Below are 19142 nucleotides of genomic sequence, written 5' to 3'. Positions count from 1 at the left end.
ATTTCGTCTTACAACTGAACTACTTGAAAACATAATTGAACGTTGAAAGGGTTCGATTAACCTTCATATCCTGATTCACCTTCCCCAAACTCATTTAAATCTGATAATTTAGGTTTGTGCCCCAAGACCTCCTTACAGTCATCAAATGACATGTTTGATGTTTAAATGTATTTAAATCAAATTTTGAGTTGCTCAAATGAGCTCACCAAGCCTGACTTGACTTGAACATTTCTGGACAGGACTAGTTAACTAAAAAGGCAATTTGAATTCATACTATCTCTGTGTTGCATGTTAATCAAAGGTTTGTCATTTTAGCAAATATCCTCCTGACTACCAGTAGTTCATTTTTGTCCTCTATAGAGGACATTTCTAAACTAGAATGTCTCCCACCCCCTGCATTCTACTGAATTAATTCCTTTTGGTATCTGGAGAGGACATTTAGGGCTTTTCAATAATACCACATGTGAAGGGGCGAGACTTTTGTACGTACCTTTTTCTAATTCACAAAAATGGTGTTTATCAGTAATAACACATTTTATGGGAAGAGACAAAGTGTATAAAACCTTTTATTACCTTAAAAAGACTGTGGGATAAATAAAAAACAATGGTGATTGGACAATTTTTTTTTCCTGGTAGTCAGGAGGATATTTGACTCCTGACTACCAGTCAGGAGTCAAATATCCTGACTGGTAGTCAGTCAAATATCCTGACTGGATATTTGACTCCAGTCAGGATATTTGACTGATTTTGATTCTGAATTTGAATTCAGAATCAAATTCTGAATTCTGATTCAGAATCAAATTCAGAATCAAATTCTGAATTCTGATTCAGAATTTGATTCTGAATCAAATTCTTTGATTCAGAATTTGATTCAGAATTCTGAATCAAAGAATCAGAATTCTTTGATTCAGAATTCTTTGATTTCTGTTCCTGAAATCAAAGAATTCAGGAACAGAATTCTTTGATTTTTGTTGGTACTTTTACGTTGTACTTTTTTAAAAGTACCACGTACTTTTTAAAAAGTACGTTGTACAGAACAAGTTCCTATAATAACTAATACTCAGAATTAGGGATGGAGAGCTTAATGGAGGTACTAAATCTAAATTAAATTAAATCCAATTTGTATTTGTTACAATGCACATAAACCTCTCAGAGGTTTTATGAACAAGTTTCTAGAAAACTATTCACAGTGCCATATATGGTGTTTTGGATCAGTCATCAGACATGGTCATTGTTTCATGATGGAAATTTTAAGCACTTTATGTCTGGGTTTAGTTTGCTTATGCATTATAGCTTCTGTCCTGGACTTTATCCCCATCTATTATTTGCTTCACCAAGCATTATTTGGTGAAGCAAATAATGCTATTTGCATCACCAAAAGCAGTAGGCAGCAATTTTCAGCAACAACCCCCGATATATCATTGTTCATGACGACACATGTGTTTGCCTTTAAACACGAAAGATTATTAGAAGCTTTTATAAAACTCATTAGAGGACATCAAACGAGTCCTAACCCTAACCCCATAAAAACCACACATTTTCCACAGTTTATTTTAGTCATTTTCAGTTTGATAAATTCAGTTCCTTGCATTTGCATTTTCATTAGTTTTGTTCTTGTTGTTTAAGTAGATTTCCAAAGCATGCAAAAGAAACACTTGCATTTCTCTAACTTCATTGGCTTCTTCTTTATTAAAGTACATAATTTTGTGTTTTTGTTAATTGCGTGCAAGTCAGTCTGAGTTCACCCTGGGTTACCTACAGGAAATGGAACAAAACTGTGGTCCAGCAACAGTGTCATGTCAGATCACTCAGACAGAAAGTGTTTCTGGATCACTGCTTCTGTTTCTCTTTGTTGTGCATTTGCTCCGTCTTCTCAAAACCCCCAGTTGGTCGTGTCAGATGGACGTTAAAGCTGAGATAGGTCCTGCTGGAAGTTTCTTCCTGCTAGAGCTTGTTCAGCTGTTCAAGAGGTTGAAATGGAGATTGCCAGAAAGTACAGATATTGAAATATTGTGACTGATGAGAATTTATCTTATAAAACTCATGTTGGAAAATTGGTCCCTAAGCTGAAACTTAAAAAGTGTTTCTCAAACCAAGACTGAAGGCACCCGATTACTTCAACCATTCTCCCTCTGATGGATTACGATTACTTGATGAACTCCACATTCCAGTATTTGAAAAAAATTGGATATTATATCACTGTGCTTTCCATTTAATAACTAATTACAAATATGGAGTACAATCTCAATGAGCTTTTTCTTGTTAACTAAGAGATACTGTACCTAGATTTCTTTCTTCACTTTTATTTCACCTGAAATCTCCTGTCTTTGTGAGACTTAATTTTCCATCATGGGAGAAAAGCAGACAAATACTGAATTATGTGGAGTGGGGAGCAGAAAGCATTTGTGCTTACAGGACCCAAATGGCTAGCAACAGTTATTAAAGGCATTATTTACTGCTACTTACCTGTGCAGTGGTATGAGAGATAACAATGCAGCAGAAGTTTCCTTACTCATCTCTGCTGTGATTTCTTCTCTCTAAGCAAAATATGAATGCAAAAAAAACCCCTCATTTTATTGTTTGAATTGAAGACTAGCGCATAATCTCTCAATTCCAATTATTGCATTTAAAACAAAGGCATAAGCATCGTACTGATGTTTAAAGTGAGGGAAATAAAGCAGGAGCTAGTTCATTTGACTCGTCATCTGGTTGCACTGTATTGACTTTGGCTAATAGAGACTGCAGATTGAACTGACTGAATGTGGTCGATTGCAGAGATATTGATAAAGCCGTTTGGCAACCCAGTTGGAAATAAAAGTGACAAGGTGACAGATAAGATGGAACAATTTCTAAACACTACAAGAATGTCACAAGTGGCTAATTGTCTATGCTTGGCATCAGCTTCAGACCATCCTGTCAGTTCAAAAGGGCTGTTTCCCTTAAATTTGCATTAGCATGACATTCAAAATGAGATCAACAAAAAAAAATATAAGGGACAGTCGAACCTGGACTGAATTGTCTCACAGCTACTACAGTTTTGTAATCCATGAAAGCATTTTATTTTCAGTTTTCCCAAAACTGCTTTTTGTCTTTGTTGACCCATTCTCGTGCATCGTCTCATCTTGTGATCTCGTTGTTTTGAGAGTAGATCGAAGGCTGTTTTTGACCAAATTTACCAGTGGAGTCAGTTTTTTATTTATTTATTTATTTATTTATTTATTATGTGACCTCAAAACAAACCAAAAAAGCGAAACAACAAAAGAACAGTATGATTTAATTTATTCAAAGAGCCAAATAACCACACATTGACACAAGTCTTGATGCTCAATTATATTTCTCCAGATGTCCCACTATCTAAATCTTTAAACCTAAAAAGAAAAAGAGGTTATCTCTTGTTGCACCAGGCAACAAACAGGCAGAGACATTTCCAGGTCTTTCAAACTACTTCAGTGTGGGTTTTGTATTTCATATTTCTGATTGCTCTTGATTTTGTGCTTTGAAAGGCTGTTGATTGTAGATTTAAGTTATGGCTATGCTTTTTTTCCCCCTGTAGGTTCATGGCCGACTTCACCGTGTAAAAACTTGATCTTGTGCTCAGTGTGACAGCCAGAAGGAGCTAAAGTCATCCCTTTGTGTTATTTACCATCTTCCCCTCAAGGTACTGTAACGAACACCTGCCCTGCCCTCCCCATGTGTACTGGTCGGCCTGGTCTGCTTGGGAACGTTGCAACGTGCCCTGTGGCGGAGGCATCCAATCCCGACGCAGAACCTGTGAGAATGGCAACGACTGTCCAGGCTGTGGTCAGGTATGTCGCACAAAATAATATCACCCATGCAGTGCTCTGCTATTTGCTTTTATCTCTGGCTACTCACTGTTAAGGAACTTGGTTCTAACCCATTTGATCCGATGAACACCCAGAAGTAATGAAACTGGAACATTGAACATGACCAAATCCCCCGGCTCTATTTATACAGTGGTGGCAAGCCATCAGATTTATTACCAAGACCTATTTAATGTTTTACACACAAACACACACGCACACGCACACAGTAATCACTATGCATATGAATAGGCTTATTTTCTGTCACAAAGCTTCCTCCAAAGCTGAGATGATGCAAGACAGGGTTGAAATACAAGCCTTGATGAAAGAATGATGTGACACTTGTGTTATTTCTGGTTTCTGTTTTCCATACACACATTCTCTGTTCCACAGTAGTGGTGAAAATGAGAGAGAATGAACATGATAGCTTCTCACATCCCACTTGAAAGTGGATTAAAGAATATGGGTCACGGCCTTGTGAATGTACGGGATGTGTATTTTTGTCTGTAGATTTTCTTTGAAAAGTGGTAGAGAGTTTGAATTGCTTACTGGTTAAGACACAAAACAGATCATTTGAGCTGTAAAATGTAGGTTGTAATATTGTGCACTTAATATGTGGATAGAATGCAGGCTTTCATAGTCTTAAACTGAACTTACAGTTACATAAAATCCATCCTCTTTATAGATTTATTCTGTCTTAATATTTACAATATTCAAACTAATTTGAATATCAGATATTTAAAGCAAATACCAAAAAAAAGAACATTTTCAAATGATGAATAAATTCATCTAAGAGATAAAAATCCAAACCAACCTAGTTTAGAAAGATCATTGGTTATGCCATGTTGTCTTAATCAAAGGAAATTCTGGACTTTGACTAGAATGCTCCTAAACTTTTTTTTTTAGCCATTCAGAGAGAGCCATGCTGGTTTTCTTCTGATCATTACCAAAGTGGGCTTGAGGTGACAAACAGATTCTACCTCAGGGTTTTTTAGTAGAGAGCGGATTTCTTGGTCCCATCCATTTTGGGATTTTAACCAGATCATGGAGCACCAAAGGAGCCCGGTCCAGTCCCTCTCCAAGCACCATATTTAACTTTTGGTGTAATGTTCTATTTCTCAAAGGCAAGTTATTGTTACACCATATATAAGGGACTTGTAGCTTTCATAACGTTCCACTAGTCTCTTAGTCCACGGAATATTCCGCCAATAGTCTTGGAGGTCATTAAGATGGGTTTCAATTTGAACAGGTGAGTCAGATCTTTGTGTTATTTTGAGTTTCACCTTCAAATTCTTCCATTAAGGCCATTTTTGTCCAGTTTCTTTCTTGTTCACTCAGTCCTAAACCAAGGCAAGTGAGGCATGCAAGTACTTCTTGTGTTTCTCTTGTTTTTTTGTGACATCCTGGATGAGTCGTTAGTTTGCTCTTGGAGTTACTCCAAGTCAGCTTTGGTAGACAGCTTACTTGTAGAATAATTCACAACTGTTTCATAATTTCTCCATTCATGGACAAGGCCTGTAAGCACGGGTCACTGGAGTTCCGGAGAGCATTATGCTTCTGTCGATGTCGCCGTCTACTTCCTCCCTCATTTCCATGTTTACACATTTACATGTTGGCAGTCGTTTTATCTGTCAACTTGCGACATTCACATCCAGCCTGAATCGTCCTGCCATACCTCTGCATTCCTTTCGCAAACTCAGCTCATAAACACAAATCTGATGTTGGCAAAGAGGAAATCCCATCACCTACTCGTTTTCCCGAAGGGGAAGCCCATCTTTGCCTGTTGCCATTTCTCATTACGTTTGATGTAAAGTAAGCAGTTTATGTCAGAGACAGTTTAGGTCGGTGTCAAGTAATGCAGAAGTGAAGGTCAAACACTGCACTAACTTTTCTAACCATGTAAAAAAAGTAGCTCTGCATTTGCTTCCTTTTCTCTCTTAGATGCTTGCTTTTCTTTTTTTTGTCCCTTCTACCTTTGCTTTGTTTTCTCCTCGGCTCCCTGTCATCTTCCATTGTGATATGTGCTTAATTAGGCTGGTCTGAGCCAGCGGAGTTGTAATTGCACACAGACTTCACAAACACTCTTTTGTCTGTGGGAGCTTAGGACAGCTTTGTAAACTCCTAGTATAGCTGCATATTAACGTTGATCAAACACGCATTTTCTGGCTTTCATTTAAAACTATGATATTAAGCCAAACGGCAGCAGATGCTAATGCAGAGCAATTACCTCCGTCTACTTTAAGACACCCAGCTTACCTACTAAATACTGCCAAATTATCTAAATGGACTATAATATATTTTATTAACACATTTAAACATCCTAGGAATTACGAGAGCAGTAGGAATGTACTGCTCTCATAACAAAGTTACTTTTTTACATGCCATCTGTCTGATCATCTTCTGTCATTCACATTTATACTCCTTGTAGATGTTCACGTACTGCTTGATCTGTTTTACAGAGATTTTATGTCATGGACCTTTTGGTACTCAATCCCGAGGTGGAAAGACGATATGTAGGTCTCAGATTTGATTAGGTCATTTTAACACATGGATGTGTTTTGGTCTAAGCCAGGCGTGCCCAAATTCCCCTGCAACTTTTAGATTCATCCCTTCTCTGACACACCTGGATCATCGATGGCAGACCTCTGCAGACCTAAGTTACTGCTGGAGAGGGAATTCAGTCTTTTGACTCAGGTGCGTTGGAGCAGGGATGCACCTCAAAGTTGTAAGACAGAGAGAACATCTCTGGCTGTGCAGCATGTTTTTTCCCCCTAATGTTTTGCTTGCCGGACAAAAAGGCTCAATTTTGGTTTAATATGAGCAGAGCATCTTCTTCCGTAGTCTTTTGTCATTTCTTGTGGAAAACTGCAAATGAGACTGAATTAACAATAGCTTTTTTCCCTTGGCACTCCTAACATAGACGAGATTTGTGGTGAGTAAGACTAATAACTGGCTCTGAACCTTTGCAGCTCCTTCAGAGGTACCATGACCTGTTTGCTTTATTTCTCGGCCTTAATGAGGCCGTTTGTTTCTGAACAAGCATTCGAGACCTCACAGAACAGCTGCTTAAACTGAGATTAAATTACACAAAGGTGGACTACCTTTGCTTTTACAGAGCATCTGAGGACAACCGATTGCACTGAATTTTATTCATGGGTATCAGAGTAAACAGCCGTTCATAATTATTTCCCTGCCACAAACTTATTGAGGTTTTCGTCTTAATTGGTTGTTTTTTAAGTCAGGCATCCTGGTGAGATTTTAAAACCAAACCGGTCTTTGACTTTGACAACACTGCAGGACGTGCATTTGCGTATTCGTGTTTACTGATATTGATACCATCACATCCACCTGTGGTTAACTCCGGGTGGCTGCCAGATGCTGATGGACAGAGATGAAGCAACATCTGCTCTTTGCTTTTCGAGTTGTCAGAGAGAGAGAATTCACAAGATCTACAAACTTTTGGAAGTTTTTGGAAAGTGACGCCAGTCTGTTGTAAATTATTTTTCCCACCAGTGTATTTTTTTTCTCATACGCTCTCCTCTGGGAGCTCACATCACAGCAAGTCAGACTAGCTGGAGTGAATCTTCGCTTTAAGCAGAGGTGACAGTACTCGCAATTCAACAACCTCACTGTCTTGAATACATAATGCTTTAGCATGCCTAATTAAAGAGACAACGGATTGTGTTAGATCTCATTTTATTTTTTTATATCGCATATTATTTAACATTCTGTGTTTTGTGCGCAAGTCTCAGCTGCAGTTTTTCAGTAACATAAATTTTGATTCCAGAGCAATTGAGACCACATGAATTTACTTTTATTCGTCTCAGCCCAGGTCCCTGCAGCAGTGACACGTTGCTCTGTCTCTACACCGGTCTAAATCCCCAGTGAGAATTAAAAAAAAATAAAAAAAAATCTGTGTATTGTCTGAAACAATTTTGGCTGTGGTTTCCAAACAATGATGCACTGCAAGTTTGAGGGATGCACATGTACGTCTGATTACTCAGAAAATATGCAGCTATAAAATAAATGCGGTCATAAACCCTTGGATAAAGCAAAGGCTGAACAGTATTTTGTTCTCAACAACAGATTAAAAAGCACATTTAAAGCATCCCTCTGCCGCCTCCTCCCGAATTATTCACTTGGCTGAAAAAAAGTATTTTGGACTTTATGTGGAACAATGGAAGGTCAAGGCTACGCCTCTCTTTACTTTATTTGCCATTTGATAGAGGGGGGTTAAAATCCCCCAACTTCAAACTTTATTATTGGGCCACACAACTAAGAACTATCATGTTCTATTTTGCGGATAAAGATAATCCTCACTGGGTAGAAATGGAGTCCCATAACTTAAGTTTGGATCTTCCATTATTCTTGTACTCTGACAATTTAAAGAAGTTACAGAAACATGCTGCAAATCCCATTCTGAAAAACATGATTAAAATCTGGCAGGATGTTAGAAAATACCTCGCGGAGCCAAACGGCATGTCCCAGTTTAGTCCAATATGGGGTAATCAGCTGTTTGCTCCAGGTAGGGCAGATGGAACATTCAAACTTTGGGCATCGCAAGGCTTAAAAAGTATTGGCGACCTTTACTCATCAAATTCTGATGTATTTTTGTCATTTGGAGAGTTACAAACCAAATTCAAGATAGATAAAAAGCATTATTTTAAATTCCTCCAACTGAGAAGCTTTGTTAAAGCAAATTACAATAATCTTAACAAGCCTCCCCTTACACTTCTTGAAAAATTAATGACTCGGATTAAAACAAGAAAGGGCATAATTTCAGACTTTTACAATATGCTGATCTCTAACTCATTAGAGAATTCAAAAAATAAGCTTATAAACTGGAATTTAGACTTATCATCAAATATCAGTGAACAGGATTGGGAAAGGGCTTGTGTTAAAACTCATACAATGTCCATAAACAGCCGTCTTAGAATTCTACAATTCAAATGGCTAATGCGCGTTTATGTTACACCCATGCATTTAAATAAATACAATAACAACATACCAGATTTTTGTGTAAAGTGTAATTCTAAAGGGACTTTAATACACTGTATGTGGGAATGCAGACAAATCAATGCATTTTGGGCAGAGGTGAAAGATACAATTGAAAAAATTCTCTTAAAACAAATTTCACTAGATCCCAAATTGTTCTTGTTGGCTTTATACCCTGAGAAGCATAACTTTAGTAAAGTGGAATGTACCTTTATAGATATAAGCTCACTAGTTGCAAAAAAATGTATTGCTATGGCTTGGAAAAATATCAGCAGACCTAATGCCATGCAGTGGTTAAAACAGATGGCATCTAATTTACCACTAGAAAGAATAACATATATTAGGAAATCCAAACAGCATCTCTTTGAGAGGATTTGGGGGCCTTTCATTAATTTAATTAAGAACTTAGACTTGTCAGAAGAACTGTTCGAGTTTTGATTTACCGGAACCTGCAGTGTGCCATGTTGTATAGATGTGTATTTACATGTAACCAGTTTGCAATCTGCTTGAATACCCCTGTTTTTGAGAAGCTGTTTTTGTTTGATTTGTTTTGTTTTCTCTCCTATGTCTTCTCTTTTTCTGTCCTTGTTCTCACTTCTCTGAGTTGAGAAGAATAATAACAGTCATGTAATAACCACAAAGGAAACATGTTCAGATAGTTACATGATTGTATTTACAAAATTAAAAATCTCAATAAAAATATTTTGGGAAGAAAAAGCACATTTAGCATGCCTGATTAAAGAGACAAATTCTAAAATATTTTCAAATTTCTGATTCTGATAGCTTCAAAAAGATTTTAAAATATAGAGTAAGCCTTTTTTGAAGTCAGCCGATGATCAAAGGTAACCTTGTGAAAGAAAATAATTTATGGTAAATTAATCACATTTCATTGTTTATGTACTACCATTTCAAACAAAATATTTAGTTATTTTTCTTTAATCCACAAACCTTTTTTTTTTCAAATATTTTAGCTCATTACAGCTCTGTTTTTTATTTTTACAGAATATAGGTTTAAATATGTCATGTACATTTATATTCATATCCGCTGAATAGAATCACCTTTCACTGCGTACTACAGGTGCAGGTCTGGGGTATGCCTCTACCATCTTTGCACATGTGATGACTGATGGTTTGACAGAATATCATGTGCTTAGTCTAGTTACTTGTTAAGGATCTGTGAAAATCAATGTTCAGCCTTTGCCATATGTTCTGAATTAGATTTAGGTCTGAACTTTGACTGGGCCACTGTAATGTTTCAACATGCTTTGATCTTAATCATTTGATTGTATCTCTGCTGGTATGTTTAGAGTTGTGGTCCTGCCAGAAGGTGAACCTCCACCCCAATATCTAGACATAAGCAGACTTTAAAGCCCTGACATGGGTTTTTGTCCAGATTGGAGATTATTTTTTCTCAAGATTTTCCATATTATTCTCCCTCTATTTTGCCACCAACTCTGACCAGCCACTTGGCTGGTCAGAGTTGGTGACCAGCCAACATGACACTGCCTCTCCCATGCTTCCTAAAGAGTTCTTCAGGGTGAGGTCGAGTTAGGGAAACATTATTTCCCTAACTCGACCTCACCCTAAACATTATTTAGACACAACTGATTAAATCATTGCAATTTTGTGCAATGTTATCCCATATTCATATCAGCATGCAGTCCTATTCAGATGTATTTCAACTGTTGTTAAAATGGTTTAAATATTGTTAAAATGTCATCTGTTGCCTATGAACTCAAGACTATTGTCTTGTGATCTAGGTGTGTCATTACAGCCCTTATTTGAAAATAAATGAAACCTAATAATATGTTAAAAACATCTGCTTGTGAACCAATACTATGGGACATATGGAAAAGTATACAAAAGACAGGAATTTCTACTGCATAAGGAATATGAAGGGATAAAATAAATGTTCCAGAGCAAGATATTGAAGTTTTTAACTGTAGTTCAAGAGAAATAGCTGTAGTCAAGAAGCTCAAGTGAGGAAACCCATAAATACTCCATAATGGGGTTAAATTGCCTGAGTTCAATGTGTTGGGGCTAAATATATCTTAGTAATTTGAAGCTCAGTGGGATCACATACTTCAGGCAGCCACAGGTATAAAATGTTTGAACATTTCACCTCAAATAACAAAATGATCAGTGCTGTTTTTATTTGCTTTTTTTTACTTATTACATTTAACTATGGAAGCTTCATGTGCATTTTGGAGCTTTTGATCAGGGGTTTGCTGAAGTGCACAAATTGTGAAGCGTTTCCGAATTTCCTAGTGGCATCGTGTCTAAAATTATAGTACACAAGAGAGCGTTTCAACAAGATCTTGTTAAGAGCTACAACTTCATTCTGAGTGCTATGCCGGTATTCCCTTTGATTCTTGGTCTCGTTTAATGAAAGGCTGCTTGCTGCTAGGTTTAGTGATCTTCAAAAATATATTACTCATAGTGGTATTTCCTACTGTGTACAGTAAAACATCCCCCATAATCCAAGGATCAAAAAGCACTGTGCCATTATGCTGAGTTTGCCACGTAGAGTTGGATAAGTAAAACTCGGGCCATACAGAACTGATGGAGCACAGAGCTGCTTAATGAAATTGAGAGCTGTTCTATTTACCTGTAAGGGGCTCAGTCATGCAGGCAGGCTGCGAAATGAAAGCTAAGTACCCGATGTTTGTGCACACAGCCGGATGTGTGAGCTTACTTGTGCATTTTTATATTGTTCTGCGTTAGTCATTGTGTGTGCACTGGTGTGTAGCGTGCTCCCGGGTAACAGTGCGCTTCATTATGGAGCCAGACCGGTGGTGGGAAGATGCACAGAGAGAAGAGAGGAGTCGGTGTTTGACAAAGCATGTTTGGGTCGGTGCTGCTAATTGAACTGATGCGTCACTGAAACTTGAAGAACGTTAAATCTCTTTTCTTGGTGGACTCCTCTACAATATATGAAGATGTTGGGACGGCACAAAGTTGCTTACTCCCACATTCCACGTGTGGCGCAGGCAAATAAACACAGACGTATGAGTCTGTAAGATGAGGCGTTTTATAATAACCCATGCTGCTCACACACTCTCGGCTCGCCCAGTCCAATAAGACGTGCAATCGCTTTAATAAGGGCAAGAGACAGGAGAGGCACGGCTTCTGATGCCGCCCTCCCACATCAGAGACACCCAGAGGACCGTCTGTGCCTCCAATCTTACACAGAGAGGTAAATATATACAGGGCTTTTCTCTGTCCTCTCCACATCCTCCTCTTATATTATGGATGTTGAGAGCTTAGAGTGCTTTGCAAAACATTTTTTTGCATGTTTTCACGTTACAGCCCCCAGACTTTGGTGTATTTTATGGGACTTTATGTTCCTTAGAAAAACACCACAGTATCACAGTGCTAACACAAACATTTAAAACGAAAATGTGATGAGAGCATTCATGAAATACAAGCATGGAATGGTTTAAATAAAGGATTGTCAAGGCTTGAACAAAATTTCAATTGAAAATTTGTGGCAAGAGTTGAAAATTCTCTGTGCAGTCTTTTGTGCTATATTGTAAAAAAAAAAAAAAAAAAGTAGTCTGTCTTTAGATATGCAGTCATATCCCCAAAGACTTGAAGGCTGTTACTTTCATCCTTCTTCACAATTGTGTACTACTTGTGTTGGTTTATCACATAAAATACTGATGAAACACATTAATGTTTATAGTCGTTTGTGAAAATGTCCATGGGGAATAGATACTGTACCTTGCCAATACCGACTGTGTTACAGTTTCATATTTGTTTTCTTTTTCTTCATTTCTTTTCAATTTCATGGGCTTACGCTACCTAAAAAAAACAAACAAAAGTAACTGGAAATTTCTGTGGATGGAAACAGAATGAGATGGGAGATGCCTGGATCCTTAACGCAGCCATGCATAAACAAAATAAACACGCTCGCTCGCCACACACAAAAATGAGAGTGGAGTGCTAGCGAGTCAGAAGTTTTACTCAGTTGTCAACTTGACAGTTCCTGCAAACAGCCCAGGCACAGCCGAGCACACGCTGACCACCCAAGCAACCTGTTTGTGAAGATGCTTTGCGGCGGTGGCCCACCCAGCCCTCCCTAGCTCCATTCAGAAACCCATTATGGAACTGCCCGCCTCTGAGCAGCTGCCTGTTAAAGGTGCTCCACAGCAGAAAATCACCGCTCTCTGTTGGCCCGCGCTGCTCATCATCGCGTCTCCTGAGGAAACGAGTTTGGGTTTGAGCCGAAAATCGGCTGACTAATTGAATCTAGTTTTGCCTTCCTCGTGCCACCTGTTAACTCGGTTTTGCTGAATTACCACTCTGAAATTAATACTCTGCCGGAAATGTTTCGTGTTTTTTTTTGTTTGTTTTTTTTTATTATCCGTTTTTATCACCTATTTTTATTATTCCACGGCTTAAACTTTGAAATATGACATTAAAGCCCAGAGGGGAACGGCTGAATGTTTACATAGAGCATCAAAGATAATCTAAATGTTTTATTTTGTTTAGGAGGAAACATTCGCTACAGTCAGGGTGTAATGCATGCGCAACATGACCTATTCACTGCCCAAGCACATCAAATGCCGTTCAAATGGATGTACTTAACTTCTTTGTGGGTGTGTGTGTGATTTGGGGTTGTGTTGGCTTTCACTACTACATTTTTAATGCATTATTCAAAACGCTTTTAAAGCAGTAAGGGTTGTTTTTGTTCTTTGTTGTCAGGCGTTTCTGTTCACAGCCACAATAAACAAAGCTCATTTATTGCGGTGGAAGACAATACACTTTCTGTTATCATTCACAGTTTTTATCTGGATTTAATATTGTCAACAGCAGGCAGTCTTTAACTTGTTTTTTTTTTTTTTATGGATCAGAAGGTGGCACCGGGTTTTTTTGCAAGAACACCAGTGAAAGTGTGTCGGTATCGCAGCACATTGCCGTAACTTAATTTTATCCACCCAGATGTCTCGCAGTAAAAACATGTAGCATTTATTCAAATTTAATTTCTAGACACCGCAAATAGGACTTAGCTGACCGTTCCCATTTATAAGATTCATCACACAACAAACTGATCTAGATGAGCAGTCCCCTCTTCTTTTGCTCATTTTGGGGGGTTTTGTTGCTGATAAATTACTTTTACCCCATAATAATATTAATAATAGAGCTATCTCACCTTAGACTAGCTGTCCATTTAAACCAAATTGGCACTAAGAAGATAGATTCCTTGAGAGACTGACATTGAAAGCAGTTTGAGCAAGTGAGTCTGCATCTATCTCCTGCTATCCTGGCCAATAGGGGACAGAAGTCTTTAGGCATTAGCTCAGATGCACCGTAGTTCCAGGACACACAGAGCCCGATCCGCTGCTTCGTCACGTGAAAAAAAGGACGTCAGCTCCCAGCCTATCTAAATATTTACCGTTCTTCATCGTTCCAGTGCTTTTCATATCAACGACAATACTGAAGAGACGAGGGAAGATAAAATCTCCGTGGCAAATTAGGTCAAACTCACTATTAAGAAAATGTCATTTCCATCTTTTGGAGTTTATTATAAGTGCTAAGTACGAGTTTGGTGCACTCAATAAAATGTGACAATGTGATTGTCACATTTAAAAAAGGTTTTGCTTACCCTTCGACTTGACAAAACTAAAAAGAAAACCTAATAACTCATTCCCTTCATAATTCTTCACACAATATGCTTGTCACTCTGCATCATAGTTAAGAGCCTCAATACATATATATATATATATATATATATATATATATATAGCATTTCAGTCGCTCTATTTTTCAATTTGACTTGCTTTTAAGGACTTCCTATTTTAACATATTGTGTGCTCAACAAATTTATCACAGTAGTCTGAAATGTATTGCTTTATGGGACCATTTTGTTTGAATAGTCGGTGTCTGTATTAAAGATAATGTAAATCTTGGGTCTTAACATGCAAATAAGGGCATCGTTTGAAGTCAGTTCAGTCAATAGGATGAATTTATTACACCGTATTACAAGGTATATACTTATTACCCTGTAAGCTGTATATAGTGGAGCAGAGACCTTGAATGAGGTTTAGCTTTAAACCCGGTAATTATCTCCTCAGCCCTCTGCATCAATGCTAATCCACAGAGAATAAAGGCAGAAATGCTTACCAGACAAGCCTCATTAAATATTTACTGTGTTTGGCCACCGTCTACAACTTGCACAACAAACACCCACGGATCGTTTGGCTTGCTTTCCCCTGGTTCTTGCCATGTGTTGCTGTCCCGTCGCCGCAGGTGACAGCGACACATTGGGTTGAAATTATTATTTTTTTATTTTTTCTACGTATTTCAGCTCACATTATTGGTTAATAATCTCAGATTGTGAGCTAGTCCCTGATGCGTGACCGTGTTAAATATTAATGTCTAGGGATGATTACTGCGCGAGACGGAGAGAGGCAGGAAGTGTGATGGAGGTGACACCCCCCATTCATCACGGGGGCCTTAACAGAATCTAAATCCTCCCTGTGTTTTTAACCTTCGTACTCCGGGGAGAAGAGGGGGAGAAAAGAAAGTGGCATGAAAGGGAGGAAAGAGAGCCAGAGAGATGAAACGTAGATATCGCTGGGAAAAGGGAACGGCTATAGATCCGACACAATCCGAGTTATGAGCAATACGTGAAAAATGGGCGAACAAAATGTAAAGATGGATGGACGGATTTGAAGCAAGATCATGATGTGTGATTGGGAGGAGGAAAAAAAAAGGCAAGTGAGATGATGAAAAATAGGACTGCATAATATTTAAAGTATAGAGCTCTTTTTCCTCAGCTGACCTGTCAGGCTATCCCGTGTGACGGGCTGACGGATGTGCAGAAAGGAACTCTTATCTTATTTTGTCAAGGTCTGGCAGTCACTCAAGTTCTACTCAGCATAAATAAACAAGTGGGGAGGAAAATGGCAGCCGTCTCACCTTCTCTTCAAGGGTGTCATTTACTTCACGTTTGTCACTTCCTCAAACTCCGTATTTTCCGGCTGAGCATATGGAGGGGCTGGACTCCCATTTACCTGCTTAATGTCTCCTTGAATCATATAATCAAGCAGAATATTGGCTGAGGGAGGTGGAGGAAATATATATAACTATGGCACTCCTGAATAACTCTCATGCATCATACCATTAGAGCTCCAGAGGTGTTATTCATTTTTACTACCCGGCTCCCAAAAAACCAATCCTTCGTGGGAGGAGGATTTGTTATTACTGTTGTGTGTGTGTTTTTTTTTTCTGTTCTGCTTTTTTGTAAAATTCATTGGCCACTGAATTGTCACTTTAAATTCATCACTCCATCCATCCCCCATGGTTTCAAATTAATCTTGATCAATGACCTTTTTCTTGGTTTGTTTGTTTTCTAATGAGAATTTCCCCTTGTGTTTGGATTGTAAGAAATATTCGGCTAATGCTTTGTTCAGGTAAATTCGGGAGAGATACCAAGTTAAACAATCCCAATTCTCAATTTATTTTACTGTGGCTTAATAAAACCATGTTTCTACTCAAGCTGCCTGATTGCTAATGCTAAATGAGTTCATTTTTAGCCAAATGTGTACAGCCTTGAGAGTGGTCCAGTTTTATCGCTTGTTCTTGGCATTTTCCTCAAACGTGTCGACATAAAAGACGAGAGACAACTTCTTTCAAGCCTTCAAAGTAAAAGCCTTAAACATATGCTTTGAACATTGAATAAGATTTTAAAACTCATTAAAATCTTACTGGATCTGCTCCGCTTATAGAAGTCTCAGTATGTTGAGCGGATGCCTGGGTGGAGGTGCCTTAGGTTGTAGATTATTGTCCTGTGCAAAACTGCTGGTTAGACAGTAAAAATATGTTATTGTCTTCTTTATTCAAGCTCGAGTCATCCAATTCAAAAAAACCAAAACCAGACTAAACAGGAGTCAATATTTGAATGCAATGAGCTACATTTGCAGGCAGGATTTGGCAAATATATCAATGGCAGAGTCCATATACTAATACTCAATATGCTGCTTAAGCCACAAATGCGTCCTCCTTCAATTGTGGCACCAGTTAAGGGATAATGAACAAAATAATCATGGGACAATAAACATTGCAACATACAAACTATGAACCAGAGAGATTTTCGTACTTTTTGTACTAAGTGTAGTTGTGTGAAATTAATGAAGCATTACAGCAAGAGATTTTTCTTTAAGGATTTGTTCACTTGAATCATTCAATTCACATTTAATTATTACATGCAGAGATTGTCTCAAATCATATGGCTCAACTCATATATATATACATATTAAGGGATTTATATACTCTCCAGTATTCACATTTCTGGTACTGTACTCCAAAACGTCCGGAGGATTTTTTATTTTATTTTATTTTTTCAAAGAATCTTTATGACGTCCAAATTATGATATCCAGTTTTACTGTTCAGTAATGTTTTAAAAGCATTTTAGGTGTGAGTTGTCTGACTCAATTGGAGTTAACAGGTTTTCAAGGTTGAGTGACAGTGAAAGCTTTGTAGAATCTGTAGATGTCGCATAAAATAAGCTGTTTAATATGATGAGTCACTGCTGAGACTTTCAGCAGTGATTGTCCTCCTCATTATGCATGAGAAATACGCCAGAAAACTCTGTCATGCTAATTATTGCCTAACTGATGTGATTACCTCTTCCTCCTCCGAATGCGTCGGGTTCACCTGCCCGTGAACGTGCTCGACATAAAGAGAAAATGTGTCCGATGCCATTTTCTTTCTTTTATTGCTCTTTGTGCCGACAGGAGTACCAGTCCTGCAACACCCTGCCGTGCCCCGACCTCAAGAAGACGACGCCCTGGACGCCGTGGACGCCCGTCAATATCTCCGACAACGGCGGCCACTACGAGCAGCGTTTCCGCTACACCTGCAAAGCGCGCATCCCCGACCCAAGTCTCCTGGAAGTGGGGAGGCAGAGGATTGAGATGCGCTACTGCTCCAGCGACGGATCCACTGGCTGCTCCACTGACGGTGAGTTGAGCGCGGAGACAGATGGGCTCTTTCCAGCCAGATAAGCCTCTGGATGTTTCCATTATCTAATTCCAGCTGGCTCCCCAACATCTCGACAGGCTGGTTGTTGTCCTATTAATTTGCTTATTGTGTAAAACTTTTCTCCGCCTGTGCATATCCTGCAAAAAGTTAAATGAGACTTGAATAATTTGTCTCTTGTGTTTCTGATCCCATCCTTGGTGACATTATCAGTGCATCAACGCAGGCAAGACATGTTAATGAACTTCCAATCCACAAAGCTCATCATGGGTTTAAAACCAACTTTAGCTCTTTCTTTTTTCTTTTTTTTTTGCTGTGCACACACAAAAGAAAAAAACAGGCACACACACAGGCACACGCACACACATTCAGATGAAATCAGATATTTTACACATACTACATAAAAGACACAGTGTTTTTTTTTTCTTTTTTCTCACATCTTGACACTTAATCAGACTAAATCAACCCAGTTTTAATCGGCTAGTTTTACCAACTGAGGTCACACAAGGACGCAGTGTGCTTTAGGTGTTGACTTAAAATAGATCCACAGGTAGGCCTCAGTTTAATTAATATGTTATGAATTTACATATCAGAAGCTTTCAAAGCTGTGACGTAAGCATCTGGCCTTTTCCAAATTCTAAAAAGACATACTCTATGTAAGCCTCTAGATTTAAAGATAATAATTTTCCCTCTCGGACACTTTTGACCTAAAATAGGAAAGGTTTAATCTAGTTAAAAGTGATATGATCATGACAAAAAATCGTCCTTTTAAGCAGTGTAGGTAAACATCGAGCTTCATGTGTAACAAATGGGAACAGTTGACTTATTTTCTCACGCTTTATCCGTCTTGCAGCTGCTCCTGTTTGCACCACAACATTCGGCAGCACCCCCGACGATTTCAGAGTTGTAAATGTTTGTACAACCAGTTCGCTAATTGACAAGTTGTTTATGTGCTTAGATGAGGTATTTGTATCTGAGAGGAAGCACCGCACAGCATCATAAAAAGAGGTAAAAAAAAAAAAAGCTGCAGCAGTTAAAGTTTGTTTATGGTGTTGCTCTGCGCCTCTGTTGGGGTGTGTGTGTGGGGGGGGGGGATGCTTTTTAGAGATTCAGACATAGCGCCTTGGTAAGCTGTAGTGGTGGCCTCCCCTTCTCTTTGACTTCATTTTCATCTCTGGGTGGTCTGCCTCCACCACCACCCCATGTGTGCGCTGCGGTAATCACTGAGGTTATCCTTAATGCACACTATCGCTGCGATTGATCTTTCTCATCTTTCTCATCTTCCTCATTTCTTGTTGCTAATAGCTGTCTTTGCGTCGGAGCTGCCAAAGGAACATGTT

General features: G+C 38.6%; 1 protein-coding gene across 6 annotated transcripts in view; it reads left to right on the top strand.

Moving 5' to 3' along the window:
• Positions 1 to 19142, top strand: part of sema5a (sema domain, seven thrombospondin repeats (type 1 and type 1-like), transmembrane domain (TM) and short cytoplasmic domain, (semaphorin) 5A) — a 157205-nt gene that overhangs the window by 110948 nt on the left and 27115 nt on the right. For all 6 annotated transcript variants that reach the window (XR_536469.3, XR_536468.3, XM_008438633.3 and 3 more), the window contains exons 15-16: positions 3659 to 3806; positions 17559 to 17784. Coding sequence is in view for 4 of the 6 variants with exons in the window: in XM_008438633.3 (XP_008436855.1) it covers positions 3659 to 3806; positions 17559 to 17784 (374 nt within the window). In the remaining 2 variants the exon portion in view is untranslated. The remainder of the gene's footprint in view (positions 1 to 3658; positions 3807 to 17558; positions 17785 to 19142) is intronic.

Source organism: Poecilia reticulata, chromosome 20 (assembly GCF_904066995.2).
Source record: "Poecilia reticulata chromosome 20, P_reticulata-male-v2, whole genome shotgun sequence".
Classification (NCBI taxonomy): domain Eukaryota; kingdom Metazoa; phylum Chordata; class Actinopteri; order Cyprinodontiformes; family Poeciliidae; genus Poecilia; species Poecilia reticulata.
The sequence above is the reverse complement of the archived record's forward strand: the minus strand, read 5'-3'. Positions and strand labels throughout refer to the sequence as shown.